This window comes from Triturus cristatus, chromosome 12 (assembly GCF_964204655.1).
Source record: "Triturus cristatus chromosome 12, aTriCri1.1, whole genome shotgun sequence".
NCBI lineage: Eukaryota > Metazoa > Chordata > Amphibia > Caudata > Salamandridae > Triturus > Triturus cristatus.
Window position 1 is genome coordinate 588893826 of NC_140595.1, and position 19893 is coordinate 588913718.

General features: G+C 50.6%; 1 protein-coding gene across 1 annotated transcript in view; it reads right to left on the bottom strand.

Moving 5' to 3' along the window:
• The window catches only part of PMFBP1 (polyamine modulated factor 1 binding protein 1), a 2019859-nt gene that overhangs the window by 848991 nt on the left and 1150975 nt on the right, over nt 1–19893 (bottom strand). The window contains exon 29 of the mRNA XM_085636957.1: nt 12012–12134. Coding sequence (XP_085493083.1) covers nt 12012–12134 — 123 coding nt within the window. The remainder of the gene's footprint in view (nt 1–12011; nt 12135–19893) is intronic.

The window sequence follows — 19893 nt, forward strand, 5'->3', positions numbered from 1 at the left end:
CCCAGGTCAAGGACCCATTGGTCCCTGGCCTTCACCTACCTGTAACGCCCCTAAATCTAGTATTTAGGGGCCCCCTGAACCTTCCTTCCTTAGATTCCAGATAGAAAATTACAAGAAGAGCAAGAAGAACAAAGACCTGCCCTGCAGCTGCTAAAAAGAGAAGAAGACACCAACTGCTTAGGCCCCAGCCCTACCGGCCTGTTGACTCTCAAACCTGCACCAGCGCGGCATCTCTCGTGGCTAGCAACCTCACCAACCCCGGAGGACCTGGCTACCTTTTGGCTCTAAGCCCCTGGGACTCCCATGAGTCGAGGCTCTACTCAAGAAACCTATTTTTAACCCCTGGCAGCAGCCCGGAACCGCGGACCCAACACACTCTGCACCAGCCAAGCCTGGCCAGTGCCGGAGTGGACAAAGACCCTGAGGACGACCCCACGGCGACTGTAACCCCGAGTCCGGCACCCAAGGACCCCCCTCGACATCCCGGAGGAAGCCTGCAGCCTCAGAACCAAGTGCCACCCCAACCGCGATCAACCAGAGGGTAAGATTCCTGACGTCAAAAGGCACCCCTGCACCCGGCGCCCTGCGGCCCCCTGTGCCCAATCCCGGGGTACCCACCTAACCTACAACTACCCAACTTACCTCTCGAAGTGGTGGTGGCACCTGAAACATCCTCGTCCCCGAGCCTGCAGCCTTTTTTCCAAACCGGAACATTCCCATTGATTTCCATTGAGCGCCCGAAGGCTCAAAAGCACCCTGCACCCAGCCGCCCGAGTGGCCCTGGCAGTGCCCTCTCTACACTAACCTACTTCCCCACTTGCCCTGAGTAAGTGACCAGGAGCCCAGCTCCCACAGCCGCGTGGCTTGCCAGACAGCAGCCACCAACCAAGGCCCCCCTATCCCTCATAGGATACCATTGGGCCTAACTCTCTCTGCACCCGGCCGTCCTGAAACCGCTGAGGGTGAACCAACTGTACCTACCTAACACTGGGGGACCCCTGAGTCCATGCCCGGAATTTCAACTCTGCCAGTCGAGTACTTACCCTTAAACCGCTAACTTCATTTTCCTCATAGGGTAACATTGACTGGCTTTTTCTTCAAAAATCTTCTAAGTGTGAACTTTTCAAAACTGCAAAAATTCACCAAAAATCAGCCAAGTGACAAAAACGAATTTACTCACCTGCTCCTAGGTGAGCTCCCAGTGCTGGATCTTGGTGCCCAGCCCTAACCCTGAAAAGTGTTCACAACTATACTTACCTCTAACTCATTTTTCTCCCATAGGAAACCATTGTCTGCTTTTCTGTGAAATTTCTTCTAAGTGTCTATTTTTGCAAATTTGAAATATTCTTTTAAAATCGTACCATTTCTGCAAACGAAATTACTTACCTGCTTTTGATAAGGACCCCAGTCCTGGGTCTAGGTACCCAGTCCTGGATTACTAAAGTAACGATAAAGTACTCTACCTGCAATTTGAATTTCTTGCCATAGAGATCCATTGAATGTTTTCTTTGAAATATTTTCTAAGTGCTAACTTTTGAAATAGCTAAATATTATTTAAAAATCATTACAGTTATTAAGTCGACTTTCATCACTTGATTCTGAATACTGACCCCAGGCTGGTTCTAGGAGCCAGACCTGGAATTCCAAAAGTAATCTGAAAAGTAATTTATTACAAATAACCTGAATTTACCATTGAGCTCAATGCATTGTTATGTTTAGGAAATAGGATTGTTTATTGCAACCAACTGTGACTGTTTACACAAATTTATTGCTTAAGACAAAAGTATTTATATTCAACCTCTCATTCTGAGAAAGTATATTTTTACCCCCTTTGTGGTTCTAAAAATAAAACAAGCATATATTTTATATATATATAAACCATTGGCCTAGAGTTCAGTTATTGAGTGTGTGAAACCATTTGCTGACTGAGTGTGTACAATAAATGCTTTACACTGTCCTCTGGTACTGCCTTACTGCTCGACCAAGCTACCACTTTTGAGAGTAAGGTCATACCTAACTTTGACCTCTATCAGCCTCTGGGGGACTGTGGACTCTGTACACCCTGTACCTATTAGGGAACAGTATATACAGAGCCACTTTCTCACATTGGTGGATCAGCGGTGGGATACAAACTTGCATTTGTTGGACTACTTGGTTACCATCTGATCACACGACAGAACTCTTAAAAATTGCCTTTAGAATTCTGATTGGTTTTTCCAAAATTACTAAAAGTCTTGCTAGGGCCTTGCTTAAGTCCCATTAGAATTTTAGAAAAATAAAAGTCACTATAGTCAGGGTAGAGGGTTAGAACTGTCAGGTTAGAATGTCTCAAATAAACCCAGCTATTAGTGATAATAATAACATGGACCTGGTGGAGGAGCTCGACCTCACACCTTACTTACACTTGTCTTTCAAGGAATTGAGGTCCTTATGTAAACTCAAAAATTTACAAATGGGTCTGCATCCAACCAAACAAGGGCTCCAGGAGCTCCTGGCTGAGTATGCTAAAGACCACCCATCTGAACATGGTGATGGCCAGTCAGATGAGGAAAGGGAAACAGGGGAGGTGGACAGCAACCTCCCCATACTATTCCCTAGGGAGGAGATGGCACCCATACCCTCCAACTCAAGACATAGCATCTGGGCACCTAGAGACCACAGGTGGCTCTGGTCCCAGAGACAACACTGGGGGACCCCCCAGTGAAGAGGACAGCCTTGTGAGGCTGGCCAAAAGAATAGATCTAGAGTCCAGACTCCTGGCCCTAGAAAAGGAAAGGAGAGAGATGGGTTTAGCACCCATCAATGGTGGCAGCAATAATAAAAACAAGGATAGGGAGGAAACTTCTGACCCTAAAATCCCCAAAGGGATTGTCCCTAAATTTGAGGAAGGTGATGATATCACCAAATGGTTCACAGCCTTTGAGAGGGCTTGTGATATCAGGAAAGTAAAGAAACCTCTCTGGGGGGCACTCCTGTGGGAACTGTTCTCTGGTAACTGCAGGGACAGGCTTCTGACTCTCTCTGGGCCAGAAGCAGGATCCTATGACCTCATGAAGAAAGCTCTGATTGAGGGATTTGGATTCACCACTGAGGAGTATAGAATTAGATTCAGGGGGGCTCACAAAACCCAGACCCAGTCCTGGATTGATTTTGTAGATTACTCAGTGAAGACACTGGATGGTTGGTTAGCTGGACATGGTGTGCAGGATTTTACTGGATTGTACAATTTATTCATGAAGGAACATATTTTGAGTAACTGCACAAATGAAAAGTTGCATCAGCATTTGGTAGACCTAGGTCTAATTTCTCCCCAAGAATTGGGAAAGAAGGCGGACCACTGGGTCAAGACTAGGGTGACCAAGACAACCACTGGGGGTGACCAAAAGAAGGTGGTCACAAAACCTCCCCAGGGGAAAGGTGGTGAGAATCCCCAAGATAAAAAGTCTGAGTCTTCCAAAGGGCCCCAAAAACCTGTTCAGGTGGGTGGGACCCAAACTACTCCCTATGTGCCCCAACCATATAGGGGGAAGAACTTTGATCCCTTAAAGGCCTGGTGTAATACCTGTAAGAAGCAGGGACACCTAACTGTATCTTGCCCCCAAAACAAAGCCCCTAAGGCACCCAGTACAGCCACTCCTGGGGCAGCAAGTATACAAATGGGATCAGAGGTGTACCCTGAGCAAATCTGGGAACACACTGAAGCAAGTTTAGTCTCCTTGGGAGAAGTGGAGTTTGCCACTGTGGCTGTGTGGCCCCCCAACTTAAAGAAATACTTACAGTACCCCTGGGTAAATGGAACTAGGGTAGAAGCTCTGAGGGATACAGGTGCCAGTGTCACTATGGTGAAAGACACACTGGTTTCCCCTGAGCAATACTTGATTGGGAAGTCTTACCCAGTCACCAACGCTGACAGTGTCACCACTAGTCATCCCATGGCCATGGTAACATTAGGCTGGGGGGGGGGGTTACTGGCCTGAAACAGGTAGTGGTCTCTCCAAAGTTGCCAGCTGCATGCCTGCTTGGAAATGATCTGGAAACCTCAGCCTGGGCTGAGGTTGAGTTAAAGGCCCATGCAGCCATGCTGGGCATCCCTGAATTGGTGTGTGTGCAAACCAGAGCACAGAGCAAGAGGAAGGGTGAAAAAGTAGGTTTGGAGCCTGGAATAATGGCCCAACCAACCAAGAGGAAGGGCAAGAAGACTGGGGGACCAGCTTCTGTACAGCCAAACACTCAGAACCCCTCTCCCCCTGGAGAGGATGTAGATACCCCTGAGGGAACTGAGTCCATGGAGCTTGACCCTTACCAGGTTGAACTCTTGGGCCCAGGGGGACCCTCTAGGGAAGAGCTGTGCCAGGGTCAGCGAGACTGTCCCACTCTTGAAAGCCTGAGACAACAAGCTGCTTAAGAAGCCAGGGGAGATGTCAGTGGTACCCACAGAGCTTATTGGGAAGAGGGATTACTGTATGCTGAGGCAAGAGACCCCACTCCTGGAGCCACCAGGAGGGTGGTAGTGCCACAGAAGTACAGGGAGTTCCTCCTAACTTTGGCTCATGACATCCCCCTAGCTGGACATCTGGGGCAATCCAAAACTGGGGAAAGGTTAGTGAGTCACTTTTACTGGCCCCAGATGCACCAAAAGGTGAAGGAGTTTGTCAGCTCCTGTGTTACCTGTCAGGCCAGTGGCAAGACAGGTGGCCACCCAAAGGCCCCCCTCATTCCACTACCAGTGGTGGGGGTCCCCTTTGAAAGGGTAGGTGTGGACATTGTGGGTCCACTTGAACCTCCCACAGCCTCAGGGAACAAATTCATTCTAGTAGTAGTGGATCATGCTACTAGGTACCCTGAAGCAATTCCACTTAGGACTACTACAGCTCCTGCAGTAGCCAAGGCCCTCCTGGGTGTCTTCACCAGGGTGGGTTTTCCTAAGGAGGTGGTTTCAGACAGAGGTTCCAACTTCATGTCTGCTTACCTAACACACATGTGGAAAGAGTGTGGAGTGCAGTACAAGTTTACTACACCCTACCACCCACAAACCAATGGCCTTGTTGAGAGGTTCAACAAGACATTGAAAGGTATGATCATGGGACTCCCTGAGAAACTCAAAAGGAGGTGGGATGTCCTGTTACCATGCTTGCTTTTCGCTTACAGGGAAGTGCCACAGAAGGGAGTAGGTTTCTCACCCTTTGAACTTCTGTTTGGTCATCCTGTAAGGGGACCACTGTGTCTTGTAAAAGAGGGCTGGGAGAGGCCACTTCAAGAACCCAAACAGGACATAGTGGACTATGTGCTTGGCCTAAGGTCCAGAATGGCTGAGTATATGGAAAAGGCATCCAAGAACCTTGAGGCCAGCCAGGAGCTCCAGAAGCACTGGTATGACCAAAAAGCTGCACTGGTTGAATTTCAACCAGGGCAACAGGTGTGGGTTTTGGAGCCAGTGGCACCAAGGGTTCTCCAAGACAAATGGAGTGGCCCTTACCCTAGCCTAGAGAGAAAGAGTGAGGTCACCTATCTAGTTGACCTGGGCACTAGCAGGACACCCAAAAGGGTCATCCATGTGAACCGCCTTAAACTCTACAATGATAGGGCTGACATCACCATGCTGATGGTGACTGATGAAGAACAGGAAGCAGAGAGTGAGACACTCCCTGACCTCCTATCCTACAGCCCAAAAGATGGGTCAGTAGATGGTGTGATTTTTTCAGACACCCTCTCTGCCCAACAGCAGACTGACTGCAAGCAAGTCTTGCAACAGTATGCTAGCCTCTTTTCCCTGACCCCTGGTCTGACAAGCTGGTGTACCCATGATGTGGACACTGGTGACAGTGCACCTGTCAAGAACAAAATCTATCGACAGTCAGATCAAGTCAAGGAAAGCATCAAAGCTGAGGTCAGCAAGATGCTGGAGTTAGGGGTCATTGAGCCTTCAGAGAGCCCCTGGGCTAGCCCAGTGGTTCTGGTCCCCAAACCTCATCAACAGGGTGAAAAGAGAGAGATGAGGTTCTGTGTGGACTATAGAGGGCTCAACTCTGTCACCAAGACAGATGCTCACCCTATCCCAAGAGCAGATGAACTGATAGACAAATTGGGGGCTGCCAAATTTCTCAGTACCTTTGACTTAACTGCAGGGTACTGGCAGATTGGCATGGCCCCAGGAGCAAAAGAAAAGACAGCATTCTCCACCCCTGATGGGCATTACCAGTTTACTGTGATGCCCTTTGGGTTAAAGAATACCCCTGCCACCTTCCAGAGGTTGGTGAACCATGTCCTGGCTGGGTTGGAGTCCTTTAGTGCAGCTTATCTTGATGATATTGCTGTCTTTAGCTCCACCTGGCAGGATCACCTGATCCACCTTGGGAAGGTTTTAGAGGCTCTGCAGAGTGCAGGTCTCACTATCAAGGCGTCCAAATGCCAGATAGGGCAGGGCACTGTGGTGTACTTGGGCCACCTTGTAGGTGGAGGCCAGGTACAGCCCTTACAACCCAAAATCCAGGCCATCATGGACTGGATAGCTCCAACAACCCAGACCCAAGTCAGGGCATTCCTTGGCTTGACTGGGTACTACAGGAGGTTTGTGAAGGGGTATGGGTCCATTGTGACCCCCCTCACAGAACACACCTCCAAGAAAATGCCCAAGAAAGTTAACTGGACAGTTAGTTGTCAAAAGGCTTATGACACCCTAAAAGAAGCAATGTGCTCAGCACCAATTCTAAAAGCTCCAGATTATGCCAAGCAGTTCATAGTGCAGACTGATGCCTCTGAACTAGGGATAGGAGCGGTCCTATCCCAGACCAATGATGAAGGCCAAGACCAACCTGTTGCTTTTATAAGCAGAAGACTACTCCCTAGAGAGCAGCGTTGGAGTGCCATTGAGAGGGAGGCCTTTGCTGTGGTTTGGTCCCTGAAGAAGCTGAGGCCATACTTGTTTGGCACTCACTTCCTAGTTCAAACTGACCACAGACCTCTCAGATGGCTAATGCAGATGAAAGGGGAAAATCCAAAACTACTGAGGTGGTCCATCTCCCTACAGGGAATGGACTTTGAAGTGGAACACAGACCAGGGACTGCCCATGCCAATGCAGATGGACTTTCCAGGTTCTTCCACTTAGACAATGAAGACTCCATAGGACAAGGTTAGTCTCATCACCTTTCGTTTGGGGGGGGGGGGTTGTGTGAGAAAGTGCCATCTTTCTTGCATGGTATGCCCCCACTTTTTGCTAAATTGCTGAATGTACTTCAATTGAGTGTACCCTGGGTTCCTGCCAATCAGGTGCCCAGGGCCTATGTTCCTTCCTTAAACCACACAAACTCAAAATTGGCAAACCCTAGCCACATGTCAGCCCCTAGTAAATGGTACCCTAGGTACCCATGGCCTTGTGGCCAGGGAAGGCCTCTAAGGGCTGCAGCACTCATTGTGCCACCCTCAGAGGCCCTGTACCCTTACACACACACTGCCCTTGCAGGCTGAGTGTCTGGGTGCAGGACAAAACAAAGAGTCGACATGGCACACATCACTGTGTACCATGCCCATCACCTACACTGCCAAGGCATTTGTCAGCCACCCCTCTAGCTGGGTGCATTACGCCTATGGTGTGGGCACAGGAGCAGGAGCCCTGTGCCCCTACAGTACCCGGGTCTATTCCTGGGCACTGTAAGTGCAGTGCTGTCATTTAAGAGTGCATGGTGCTGAGAGCTTGTCAAACACGAGCTCCACAGCACCATATTGGCAACACTGAAGCCTGGGAAGTTTGGTATCAAACTTCTCAGCACATTGAACCCACACTGATGCCAGTGTAGGATTTAATGTACTAAGCACCCCAGAGGGCATCTTAGAGATGCCCCCTTACAGCTAACTTACAATCCACGTCTGCTCTGAGGCTGCCCAGGCTGCCACACAGCAGACACGTTGCTGGACCCCTGGGTGGGAGAGCCCCTGCTCTCCCGGGCCTGCAACAATGCACATCCTGGGTGAGGTGAGAAATCTCCTCCCCCAGGATGAGCAAAGGGAAGCTTCAAAGGCAGGCCGCCATTTGGAGTTTCCCCAGGCCACTGCAACCCCCCACTCTGGCGGGAAGCTTGGCCGGAAACCCCATACAAGGACAGGGGATGTGCCAGCCTGCCCACCCCACCCCTCAGGTGGGGGAGGCGAGGTGAAGCACATCTCCGGGCTCTCGCCATCTTGAAGATGGGAGGCCCTACCCTATCAGGATTAGGCTACTGCCCCCCTCCCACAGGAGAGAGGCAGGATAGGGGGTGTACCCACCCCAGGTCAAGGACCCATTGGTCCCTGGCCTTCACCTACCTGTAACGCCCCTAAATCTAGTATTTAGGGGCCCCCTGAACCTTCCTTCCTTAGATTCCAGATAGAAAATTACAAGAAGAGCAAGAAGAACAAAGACCTGCCCTGCAGCTGCTAAAAAGAGAAGAAGACACCAACTGCTTAGGCCCCAGCCCTACCGGCCTGTCGACTCTCAAACCTGCACCAGCGCGGCATCTCTCGTGGCCAGCAACCTCACCAACCCCGGAGGACCTGGCTACCTTTTGGCTCTAAGCCCCTGGGACTCCCATGAGTAGAGGCTCTACTCAAGAAACCTATTTTTAACCCCTGGCAGCAGCCCGGAACCGCGGACCCAACACACTCTGCACCAGCCAAGCCTGGCCAGTGCCGGAGTGGACAAAGACCCTGAGGACGACCCCACGGCGACTGTGACCCCGAGTCCGGCACCCAAGGACCCCCCTCGACATCCCGGAGGAAGCCTGCAGCCTCAGAACCAAGTGCCACCCCAACCGCGATCAACCAGAGGGTAAGATTCCCGACGTCAAAAGGCACCCCTGCACCCGGCGCCCTGCGGCCCCCTGTGCCCAATCCCGGGGTACCCACCTAACCTACAACTACCCAACTTACCTCTCGAAGTGGTGGTGGCACCTGAAACATCCTCGTCACGGGGCCTGCAGCCTTTTTTCCAAACCGGAACATTGCCATTGATTTCCATTGAGCGCCCGAAGGCTCAAAAGCACCCTGCACCCAGCCGCCCGAGTGGCCCTGGCAGTGCCCTCTCTACACTAACCTACTTCCCCACTTGCCCTGAGTAAGTGACCAGGAGCCCAGCTCCCACAGCCGCGTGGCTTGCCAGACAGCAGCCACCAACCAAGGCCCCCCTATCCCTCATAGGATAACATTGGGCCTAACTCTCTCTGCACCCGGCCGTCCTGAAACCGCTGAGGGTGAACCAACTGTACCTACCTAACACTGGGGGACCCCTGAGTCCATGCCCGGAATTTCAACTCTGCCAGTCGAGTACTTACCCTTAAACCGCTAACTTCATTTTCCTCATAGGGTAACATTGACTGGCTTTTTCTTCAAAAATCTTCTAAGTGTGAACTTTTCAAAACTGCAAAAATTCACCAAAAATCAGCCAAGTGACAAAAACGAATTTACTCACCTGCTCCTAGGTGAGCTCCCAGTGCTGGATCTTGGTGCCCAGCCCTAACCCTGAAAAGTGTTCACAACTATACTTACCTCTAACTCATTTTTCTCCCATAGGAAACCATTGTCTGCTTTTCTGTGAAATTTCTTCTAAGTGTCTATTTTTGCAAATTTGAAATATTCTTTTAAAATCGTACCATTTCTGCAAACGAAATTACTTACCTGCTTTTGATAAGGACCCCAGTCCTGGGTCTAGGTACCCAGTCCTGGATTACTAAAGTAACGATAAAGTACTCTACCTGCAATTTGAATTTCTTGCCATAGAGATCCATTGAATGTTTTCTTTGAAATATTTTCTAAGTGCTAACTTTTGAAATAGCTAAATATTATTTAAAAATCATTACAGTTATTAAGTCGACTTTCATCACTTGATTCTGAATACTGACCCCAGGCTGGTTCTAGGAGCCAGACCTGGAATTCCAAAAGTAATCTGAAAAGTAATTTATTACAAATAACCTGAATTTACCATTGAGCTCAATGCATTGTTATGTTTAGGAAATAGGATTGTTTATTGCAACCAACTGTGACTGTTTACACAAATTTATTGCTTAAGACAAAAGTATTTATATTCAACCTCTCATTCTGAGAAAGTATATTTTTACCCCCTTTGTGGTTCTAAAAATAAAACAAGCATATATTTTATATATATAAACCATTGGCCTAGAGTTCAGTTATTGAGTGTGTGAAACCATTTGCTGACTGAGTGTGTACAATAAATGCTTTACACTGTCCTCTGGTACTGCCTTACTGCTCGACCAAGCTACCACTTTTGAGAGTAAGGTCATACCTAACTTTGACCTCTATCAGCCTCTGGGGGACTGTGGACTCTGTACACCCTGTACCTATTAGGGAACAGTATATACAGAGCCACTTTCTCACACACTGCTCCCGCAGACCCCTGGGAGAGTGGAGGTGAGTCTGCAAGGGTTTCTACAGGGTCTTGTTTGGGGTGAATTGCACCTGTGATGGGCAACAGAGTGGGGGGGTGGCACAGAATAGACGAGGGGGCACAGGGGGGAGCACAGTGTATAACACGAATTAGCAAAAACTATTAAAGGTGCGTGGTCGCTTGAAAGCGGCTGCGCCGTAAATTAAATAAATCAATAAGTGTGGCTGCTATATTTGCAGCAGACCGCGCTTTAAAGTAAATAAATACATTAATATTATAAGCGGGCGGGTGCTGCGATGTCATGGGTGGAAAAAGGGAAGAGCATTAAAGAAAATAGTGCCCACCCACTTATAATGTAGTCCATGTTACAAGCCACGTAAAAGGTCCAGTACTTATGGGCAGTAACAAATGGAGACATGGCGGTACCAAGGAGGGACTAAAAGCCTATTTACCAATCAGTAGCCAGCATTTAAGAAGGACAATGACACAATGCCATTGACAAATATGGACGGAGAGTGGACGAGGATTACACAGCATACCCTACTACAGCATGTCGCGCAGAGCGAGGAGAGCATGCGCGCTGCCGCTAGGCTCAACCTAAAAAAATAAATGAAGCCTGATGGTCCTACATCCAATGTCCAGAGTAACACACTCTTCTAGTTTGGGAGCTATGGCTTTTACCCACCCATCCTTTTTCTAGAAGAATATGGCAGTTGTAACGTTAAATGAATGTCCTAAATCTCATTGGCAAAACCTAGGAGATCCAGATGACTGAGCACTAGGACGTTGATATGCATGAATGGTTCTTCGGGGGTGGGGAGGGGGGTCAAAAAAACAATTCTAGAAAATATATTCCAAATAACAAAGATGCCAGACATTACTGAATGAATGTTACTAGCATCAACTGATTAAATAATGTTGAGAACTTAGGTGCCTTATTCACTCCATAGTGAAGAACATAATTGAGGGGAGATCTAGACTGAAATGCTGACAGCTCTGACACAGCAACGTTATGATTTTCTTTGTCAATGAGATGTAAAAATCAGTGTGAATGAATATAAATAGATAATAAATTAATATAACTAAGCACAGGGACCCGCCGATTATCAAGCAGCCTACTACAGCACTGCCAAATGATGGATGTGAGACGTACCGAGGCTGCCTAGACTTTCAATTTAGTCCAATAGCCTACACCTCCTGTCAATTCATCTCAGTCCTACTCAGTCCTACAGGTTTTTTTCATCACTGCATCCGAATTGTCACTGTTTTCTTATTTTTTGCATCATTCTCCTTCTTCCCTTTTCTCTATTTTGCTCTGACTCAAAACTCTGAAGATGGAAAATAATGGGTAATACCTACAAATGAGTGCAGCTGCATACCACCTGCAATTACAGTCACAAATTAACTGGATGTACATTGGGCAGATTATGAAAGACTTGGAAAAAATAAAACCACATTGAAAATACACCAGGGCCTTGATATCTCAATGAAATACAAAGGAAAGCTGTGAATAAGGGAGTGGGTTAAGGGTAGAACAACTGAGGGACATATATTATTATACTTGCAATCCAGAAGCAATGGTAGTCATAGCACAAATCGGAAATCCATACCAGACAGACCACGAGCTTAAAGACATACCTGTTGAAGTTCTTCAACCTCTTTAATCATGTTGCTAAAGCTGGAGTCTGAATGTCTGTGGGTGACTTTGTATGATGCAAAATCAGTCTGCAGCTTCACTACTGTCTCTTCTAACTCCACTGCCTGAAAAACAAAACAACATCTTTATCTGCAAGTGCAAAACTGACAGTGTATGAAAACTTAGATAATCGAAAAAACGTGTAATTGAAAGTATTTTTATTGATGGCTCTCATTCCATGTGATACATAGAATATTTACTGTGTGTGGATTTATTCTCACACATAAATGTGCCATTTAACATCTAGTGCATATAGTTGTTTAGTGAACTACAGTACTATTAAAAAAAGGTATGAGTTTACCTTCTGTACATTTGTCATGAAATGCACTGCTTGAAGCTAGTCATAAATGGCATGAGTGGCAGAGTGACACAAGTTATTTGATAATTCAAATAAAAATTTAGAGTAACAGTAGAAAGCAGAAAAAGAAACAACACTACCCAAAAAAGAAGCACTGGAGAAGTCCATTCTTGCCTCCTACACAATGGGTGGCATAAGACACTAACTGGCTATGATGGTTGGAGATATACAGCTAATGGATGAAGCTCAAGCATATAGAGGAACATGTTCATACATAGAGTGCCCCAAAATTATTATTATTATTTTTTTTTAATATATTTTTTATTATACTTTCCATAACGCACATTTCATAAAGTCAGTTAGTTGTTGACTCCACAATACTTTTTAAACAAAATGTCATACACATAGTTAAAACATATTCAACAAGTCATATCATAATCAGCAATCCATAATCCCATCTCCAAACACAAAATCCCTTTACCCTATCCCGTGCCTCTCCCTGCTCTTCCCTTTCTAGCCTATATGGGTTTCTCCAGATTAAATGTAGCAATTAGATTCGCCAACCATGTTTGCATGAGCGGGGGGGCCTTGTCGAGCCATGCCCTGGCTAAGGTTAGTCTATACAACGCCATAGTCATGAACAGAAACTCCTTGTCTGGATTACTATTATTTCCATCATGTCCTATTCCCAGCAATATCCACAAGGGGGTTAGGGATATCTGTAACCCCAGTGCCCTAGCCAGGAAACTCTCTATGTCCTTAATTAGCGTATGTAATTGAGGGCAGGTAGCAAACATATGAATTATATCTGCATCAGTTAAGCTACAACGAGGGCAGCTTATCCCGTTCGTACCCCCCCATTTAGCAATTCTGGCTGGCGTATGGTAAAGTGAGAATAGGGTTTTATAGTGTTGGGATTGCAGAGGAGCCGAACACAATATAGTACAGCCCAAATCCAACGAATCCTGGAAATCATCAAGTTCTCCTCGAAGTTTCTCAACCCACTTATGCCTGTGCTTGTCCAAGTCATCCACTTTGGTTTTAACTAATAACGCATCCGCTGATCTAATCGTGTGTGCGCCACCAGTGGTTAAAGTCTCCAGAAAATCATTAATCTTATATCCTACTGAACCACCCTGTTTATTGCCCAAAAAACTCCTAACCTGTAGGTACTTAAAAAAGTCCCTATTGCTTAAATCAAATGTATTTACAAGTGCGCTAAAGAACAAGTTACTTACCTTCGGTAACGATGTATCTGTAAGAAACATTAGTTAGTTAGATTCCTCACCTTAGAATATCCCCAGGCGTCAGACTGGATCCGGAAGATTTTTCATCAGCAATACCCCTTGCGCGTCGCTAGGCGTCGTCTGCGGCTCCGCGTCCGTCGTCGGCGTCGTGCGCCGGGATGACGTCGTCGGAGTACTTAGACGCCGCCCTCGCGCGCTGACGTCAGTTCTTGTACATAGCCTTCCGCGCCAGGAACGCAGAGCCATGCAAAGACCGACACTGGTGCCAAAAATAAAATCTAGGGGCCTGAAAAGGATAACCTTACTCTAGATGTCAGTTCGCAGAACGGGGAGGATGGGAGGGTCGGTGAGGAATCTAACTAACTAATGTTTCTTACAGATACATCGTTACCGAAGGTAAGTAACTTGTTCATCTGAAAGAAACACGTTAGTTAGATTCCTCACCTTAGAATAGATACCCAAGCAATACCATCCCCGGTGGTGGGTCTGCGAACCAAGATCACACCAGAAAGTCCTGGAGGACAGAACGGCCAAAGAAGCCATCCCTCCGGACTTGGCTGTCAAGGCAATAATGCCTGGCAAACGTGTGTAGCGAAGCCCACGTCGCCGCCTGACAGATGTCCTGCAAAGGGACTCCCCGTCCCAAGGCAGTAGTAGCCGCCGTGGCCCGAGTAGAATGGGCGCGCAGCCCAACAGGAGGGTCCTTTTTAGCCAAGGAATAGCAAATTTTTTATACACAAAACGACCCACCGAGAGATGGTTCGTTTGTGCACAGCTTTCCCCTTCTTAGCGCCCACGTACCCAACAAAAAGCTGGTCGTCCACCCGGAACTGTTTTGTGCGGTCCAGATAAAAGGAGAGCGCACGTTTTGGATCCAGACGGTGGAGCCTCTCTTCCTCTTTGGAAGGATGCGGAGGCGGAAAGAAGGTGGGCAAGGTGACAGACTGCCCAAGGTGAAATGTAGTCACCACTTTAGGAAGAAAGGAGGGACGAGGCCGAAGGACAACCTTGTCCGGATGAACAGATAGAAAAGGAGGCTTTGAAGATAAAGCCTGGAGCTCACTCACCCGTCTAGCCGAGGTGATGGCTACCAGAAAAGCAGTCTTTAGAGTTAGAAGACGAAGAGGGCAATTGTGAAGAGGCTCGAAGGGAGCGCACATCAGGAATGTCAATACCAGATTCAAGTCCCACTGAGGCATTACAAAAGGGACAGGAGGGAACGTGTGTGTAATGCCTTTGAGAAAGCGTGTAACCACAGGGGACTTGAAAAGAGAAGGCTGATCAGGAAGCCGCAAGAAGGCGGAGATGGCAGCAAGATAACCTTTCAGGGTGCCCAGGGCAGAGCCCTGCCGGGCCAGAGAAAGAAGGAAGAGGAGAACCTCAGAAAGAGGGGCGGAAAGGGGAGCCACAGCCTTTGCTGTGCACCATGCCACAAATTTGTTCCACCGGCAGGCGTATACCGACTTTGTGGAGGGACGCCTGGCTGCCAGAATGATATCACAGACTTCAGGAGGCAAGTCAAATGGCATCAACTGCCGCCGCTCAATCTCCACGCATGGAGGTGGAGGCTGGACAGGTTCGGGTGGAGGACCGTCCCCTGCTGCTGCGACAGAAGATCCTCCCGAAGGGGCAGACGTATCGGGGGATCGGTCAACAGACTGAGTAGCTCGGGATACCAGTATCTTCGTGCCCAATCCGGAGCCACCAAGATGACTTGGGCCCGGTCGTGCCTGATCTTCTTCAGCACTCTGGGCAGAAGTGGTATAGGCGGAAAGGCGTACAACAGACCGCAACTCCACTCGTGACGAAAAGCGTCGCCGAGCGAGCGCCGCCTTGGAAATTCCAACGCGCAGAACTGCTGACATTGCGCGTTCTCTTCGGTGGCGAATAGATCTAACCAAGGCTCTCCCCACTGCTGAAAGAGACCTTGCGCCACTTCGGAGTTCAGACGCCATTCGTGATCCATCATGCACCGGCGGCTGAGTTCGTCTGCTCTGGCGTTCAGAGAGCCCGCCAGATGTTGAACCACCAGGGTGACGCCCTGGTGTTCCAGCCACGTCCAGAGGCGCAGAGCCTCCTGACAAAGGGTCCACGACCCCACCCCGCCCTGTTTGTTGCAATACCACATGGCGGTGGTGTTGTCCGTGAACACCTGCACGACACTTCCCCTGACAGAGGGAAGGAAGGCTTTCAGTGCAAGCCGGATCGCTCTCAACTCCAACAGGTTGATGTGGAGACGAGACTCCGCCGGAGACCAGAGGCCTCTGATCTCCGCCTCCCCCATATGGCCACCCCAACCCAGGAGGGACGCATCCGTCACTACGACATGCTCCGGTTGGGGAAGGGAGAGGCTCTTGCCCTTGACCCACTCGCGGTCCGTGAGCCACCACTGCAACTGCTGTGCAGTGCCCTCCGAGATCAAGACATGGTCGGACAGGTTGCCGTGATGCTGGGCCCACTGAAACTTCAGGTCCCACTGCAGAGCCCGCATGCGCCGCCTGGCGTGATGCACTAGTAGGATGCAGGAGGCCATCAGCCCCAGAAGCCGCAACACTAGCCTGACCGAAACCCGGGATAGAGGCCGAAAGATGGGAATCAGGGCCTGTATATCCCGGACCCGCTGTTCCGGTGGATGGACCCGGAACTGCGCCGAATCGAGAACCGCTCCGATGAAGAGGAGCTTCTGAGAGGGACTCAGGTGTGACTTCGGCACGTTGATGGAAAACCCCAGCAAATGCAGGAGATCCGCCGTAGTCTGGAGGTGGGAGACGACTGCCTGGGGCGAGCCCGCCTTCAACAACCAGTCGTCGAGATAGGGGAAGACTGAAACCCCTGATCTGCGCAGATGAGCTGCGACCACCGCCAACACTTTCGTGAACACCCGAGGGGCACTGGTGAGGCCGAAGGGGAGCACGGTAAACTGAAAGTGCTCTTGGCCCACCGTGAACCGCAGGTAACGCCGGTGGGCCGGCAGGACGGGGATATGAAAATATGCGTCCTGCAAGTCCAACGCTACCATCCAGTCTCCAGGGTCTAGGGCAGCTAAAACCTGAGCCAACGTTAGCATCTTGAACCTGTCCTTTCGGAGGAAGGCATTGACGTTCCGGAGGTCCAAGATAGGGCGTAGGCCCCCTTTGCCCTTCTTGGGAACCAGAAAGTAGTGGGAATAACAACCACGACCTACTTCTGGGCTCGGAACGCGCTCGACGGCCCCCTTGGCCAAGAGAGCCGAAACTTCCTCGCGGAGAAGATTCAAATGATCCCCCGAGATACGGTGGTGCTGCGGTGGCATGGCTGGAGGGGTCGTCTCGAAGGGGAGGGAGTAGCCCCTTCGGACGATTTGCAGCACCCACCTGTCCGATGTAATGGACCGCCAGTGGAGCAGGTGATGGCGAACTCTGCCGCCCACTGGCGTGGTATGGGCCTGAAAGCTCGGACTAGGAGGGCTTTGAGGCGGATGCTGCCGGGGTGGAAGTGGGCTGACCACGTCGGCCTCCATTTCCGCCACGGCGGAAGCCACGTCCGCGACCGCGCGCAGGTTGGTTCTGCGGCTGGTGGCTTTGCGGACGTGAGGAGGCGCCCCTTCCTTGGCCACGAAAGGGGCGAAAAGCGGAGGTGTGCGCCCGCGGAGCCGAAAGGCCCAAGGACTTGGCCGTAGCCCGGGAGTCCTTAAAGCGGTTCAGCGCACTGGCCGCCTTCTCACCAAACAGGCGAGTGCCATCAAAGGGCATGTCCATGAGGGTGGTCTGGACATCCCCGGAAAATGACGTGGACCGCATCCAGGCGTGGCGGCGGAGCGCCACCGTGGTGGAAATCGCCCGACCCAGCGAGTCCGTGGTGTCAAGCCCACATCGTATGGCGTGCCGTGCTGCATCCCTCCCATCGGCCAAAGCCTGGGTAAGACGCGTCCGGACCTCCTCCGGGCACAGGGGCAGCACGTCCTCCACCGTATCCCACAGGGAATGGGAATAACGGTCCAAGAGACAGGCGGTATTTAAGGACCGCATGCCCAAACTAAGGGACGAGAACAGTTTCTTGCCAAACTGCTCGAGTCTCTTGGAATCCCTGTCCGGCGGAGCGGTCGGGAAGGAGGATTGGGAGGTAGAGGCCTGGATAACCAGACTCTCGGGGGTGGGGTGTTGGGACAGGAAACTGGGGTCGCCCGGAGCAGGGCGGTGGCGCCTGGCAACGTTCCTATCCACAGGAGGAACTGTGGAGGGCTTGGACCAGGTGCCCTGCAGAACGTCAGTGAGGGCCTCGTTGAACGGCAGCAGAGGCTCAGTGGAGCTTGCTGAGGTTTGAAGCACCTCAGTGAGGATGTTAGTCCTCACAGCCACGGCAGGCAACTCGAGCCCAAGGGCCTCGGCCGCCTTGCGCAGCACCACAGAAAATGCTGCACCCTCCTCCGAAGCCACGGTCGGAGGAGAAGTGAATCCAGTGTCTGGCGAGGTGTCCAGCCCACTGGCCTCCCCCAGCTCATCTGCCCAGTCCTGAGAAAGCTGTGACTGAACAGCCAGAGGGTCCTCGAACCCCTCCCAGTCGCCCCCTTCTTCCGATTCCTGATAAACAGGAGGAATGATCGGAACCGGACTGTAGAGATGGTAGGACTCAAGCGGCGTCGGATGCGGCGTCGGTCGACGCCGCGCCGGCGCCGGGTCCGGATGAGGGCTAAACTGGGGTGTCGACGTCAAAGGCGTCGGCGGCGCCGGTGACGGCGTCGGTGGTTCAGGCGTCGGCGCCGGTGGAGGAGTGACTAGGTCAACCGGCGTCGACTGGGGCCCAGGCATGGGCCCCGCGGGGACCTGCGGCGTCGAGACCGGAGTCGTCGACGGCGCCGGGGCCGGAGCCGCCGGCAGGCGAGGTCGCCCAGTCGAGTCCGCGGGGCCCGAAGGCGCGCCAGCGGGCGTCGACGGCGGGGCCAGGCTCCTCATGGCCGAGAGGAAGGCACTGATCTCCGCCGGCGCCGCGTCAGTCCCAGGGACCGGAAGGTATGGGGGCGGACGCGGCACCTGCGGCTCCGCCGGAGCCGCGGGGGTGGAACCACCCTGACCCTCGGCCGAGTCGCGCGACCGGCGAGGGGAGTCCGAAGAGCGGTGTCGCCTCTTGGACTTCTTTGAGCGTTTGGACTTACCCGACGACTTGGAGCCGGACGATCGATGGCGTCGGCTAGGGCTCCGCGAGCGATCCTTGGACCTCCTCCTGGACCGGGATCGCGCACGACGCGGAGCCGAGTGGCGAAGCTCGAGAAGCTTGCGGGACCGCTCCCGCCTAGCCTTCGAAGTCAGGGCCTGGCAGTCGTTGCACGACTCCGCGTCGTGGTCGGGGCCTAAGCAGTAGAGGCACCGGCGGTGGTGATCGGTCACCGACATCAGTCGATGACAATCCTCGCAAGCCTTGAACCCAGGCATCCTACCGGCACCAGATGTCGACAGACAAGGATCAAAAATGATCAAAAAAGATTTAGTCAAAAAAGACTAAAAGGGGTAGCTCTCCCGGATCTGCGCTTACTGGCGCGGAAAAAAGAAGAACTGACGTCAGCGCGCGAGGGCGGCGTCTAAGTACTCCGACGACGTCATCCCGGCGCACGACGCCGACGACGGACGCGGAGCCGCAGACGACGCCTAGCGACGCGCAAGGGGTATTGCTGACGAAAAATCTTCCGGATCCAGTCTGACGCCTGGGGATATTCTAAGGTGAGGAATCTAACTAACGTGTTTCTTTCAGATCTGTGCTACACCCATAGAGTCTCTTAAGTCCCCAATTTGCTTAATTCCCTTTTGGACCCATGCGGCCATAACTGTATCTGAAAACATTTCGGAAGGAAAAGACTTGTTATTATATAATTTGATATATCTGTTGAATCTGCCCAGCCCCATCTTTTTCAGAAAAGCATTCCATATTTTAATAGCCGCAGCTAAAGTCCTAAACTGTTTCCTTCTGAGGTACCCAAGATCAGTATAGTATACAAAACAGTTTTCTGTCTCCTGTCCTAACAGAATTGCATAAACATCTGTAGATGAGGAAGTAATTTTCTGCAGGATCCCCCCTCCTCCAATTAAACCCTGCATGTATTGGAGGGCGGTTGCCAAATAATATAATCTAAAATCAGGAGCTCCCCACCCTCCTCTTTCTCTAGGTAGAGACATAAATCTATAAGCTCTACGCGTTTTTCCATGCGCCCATATAAACCTATTTAAGATACCTTCCAGTATATTAAACCATTTAGTTTCGAAAAATAATGGTATTGCTCTAAATAAATAAAGGAACTTTGGCAAAATC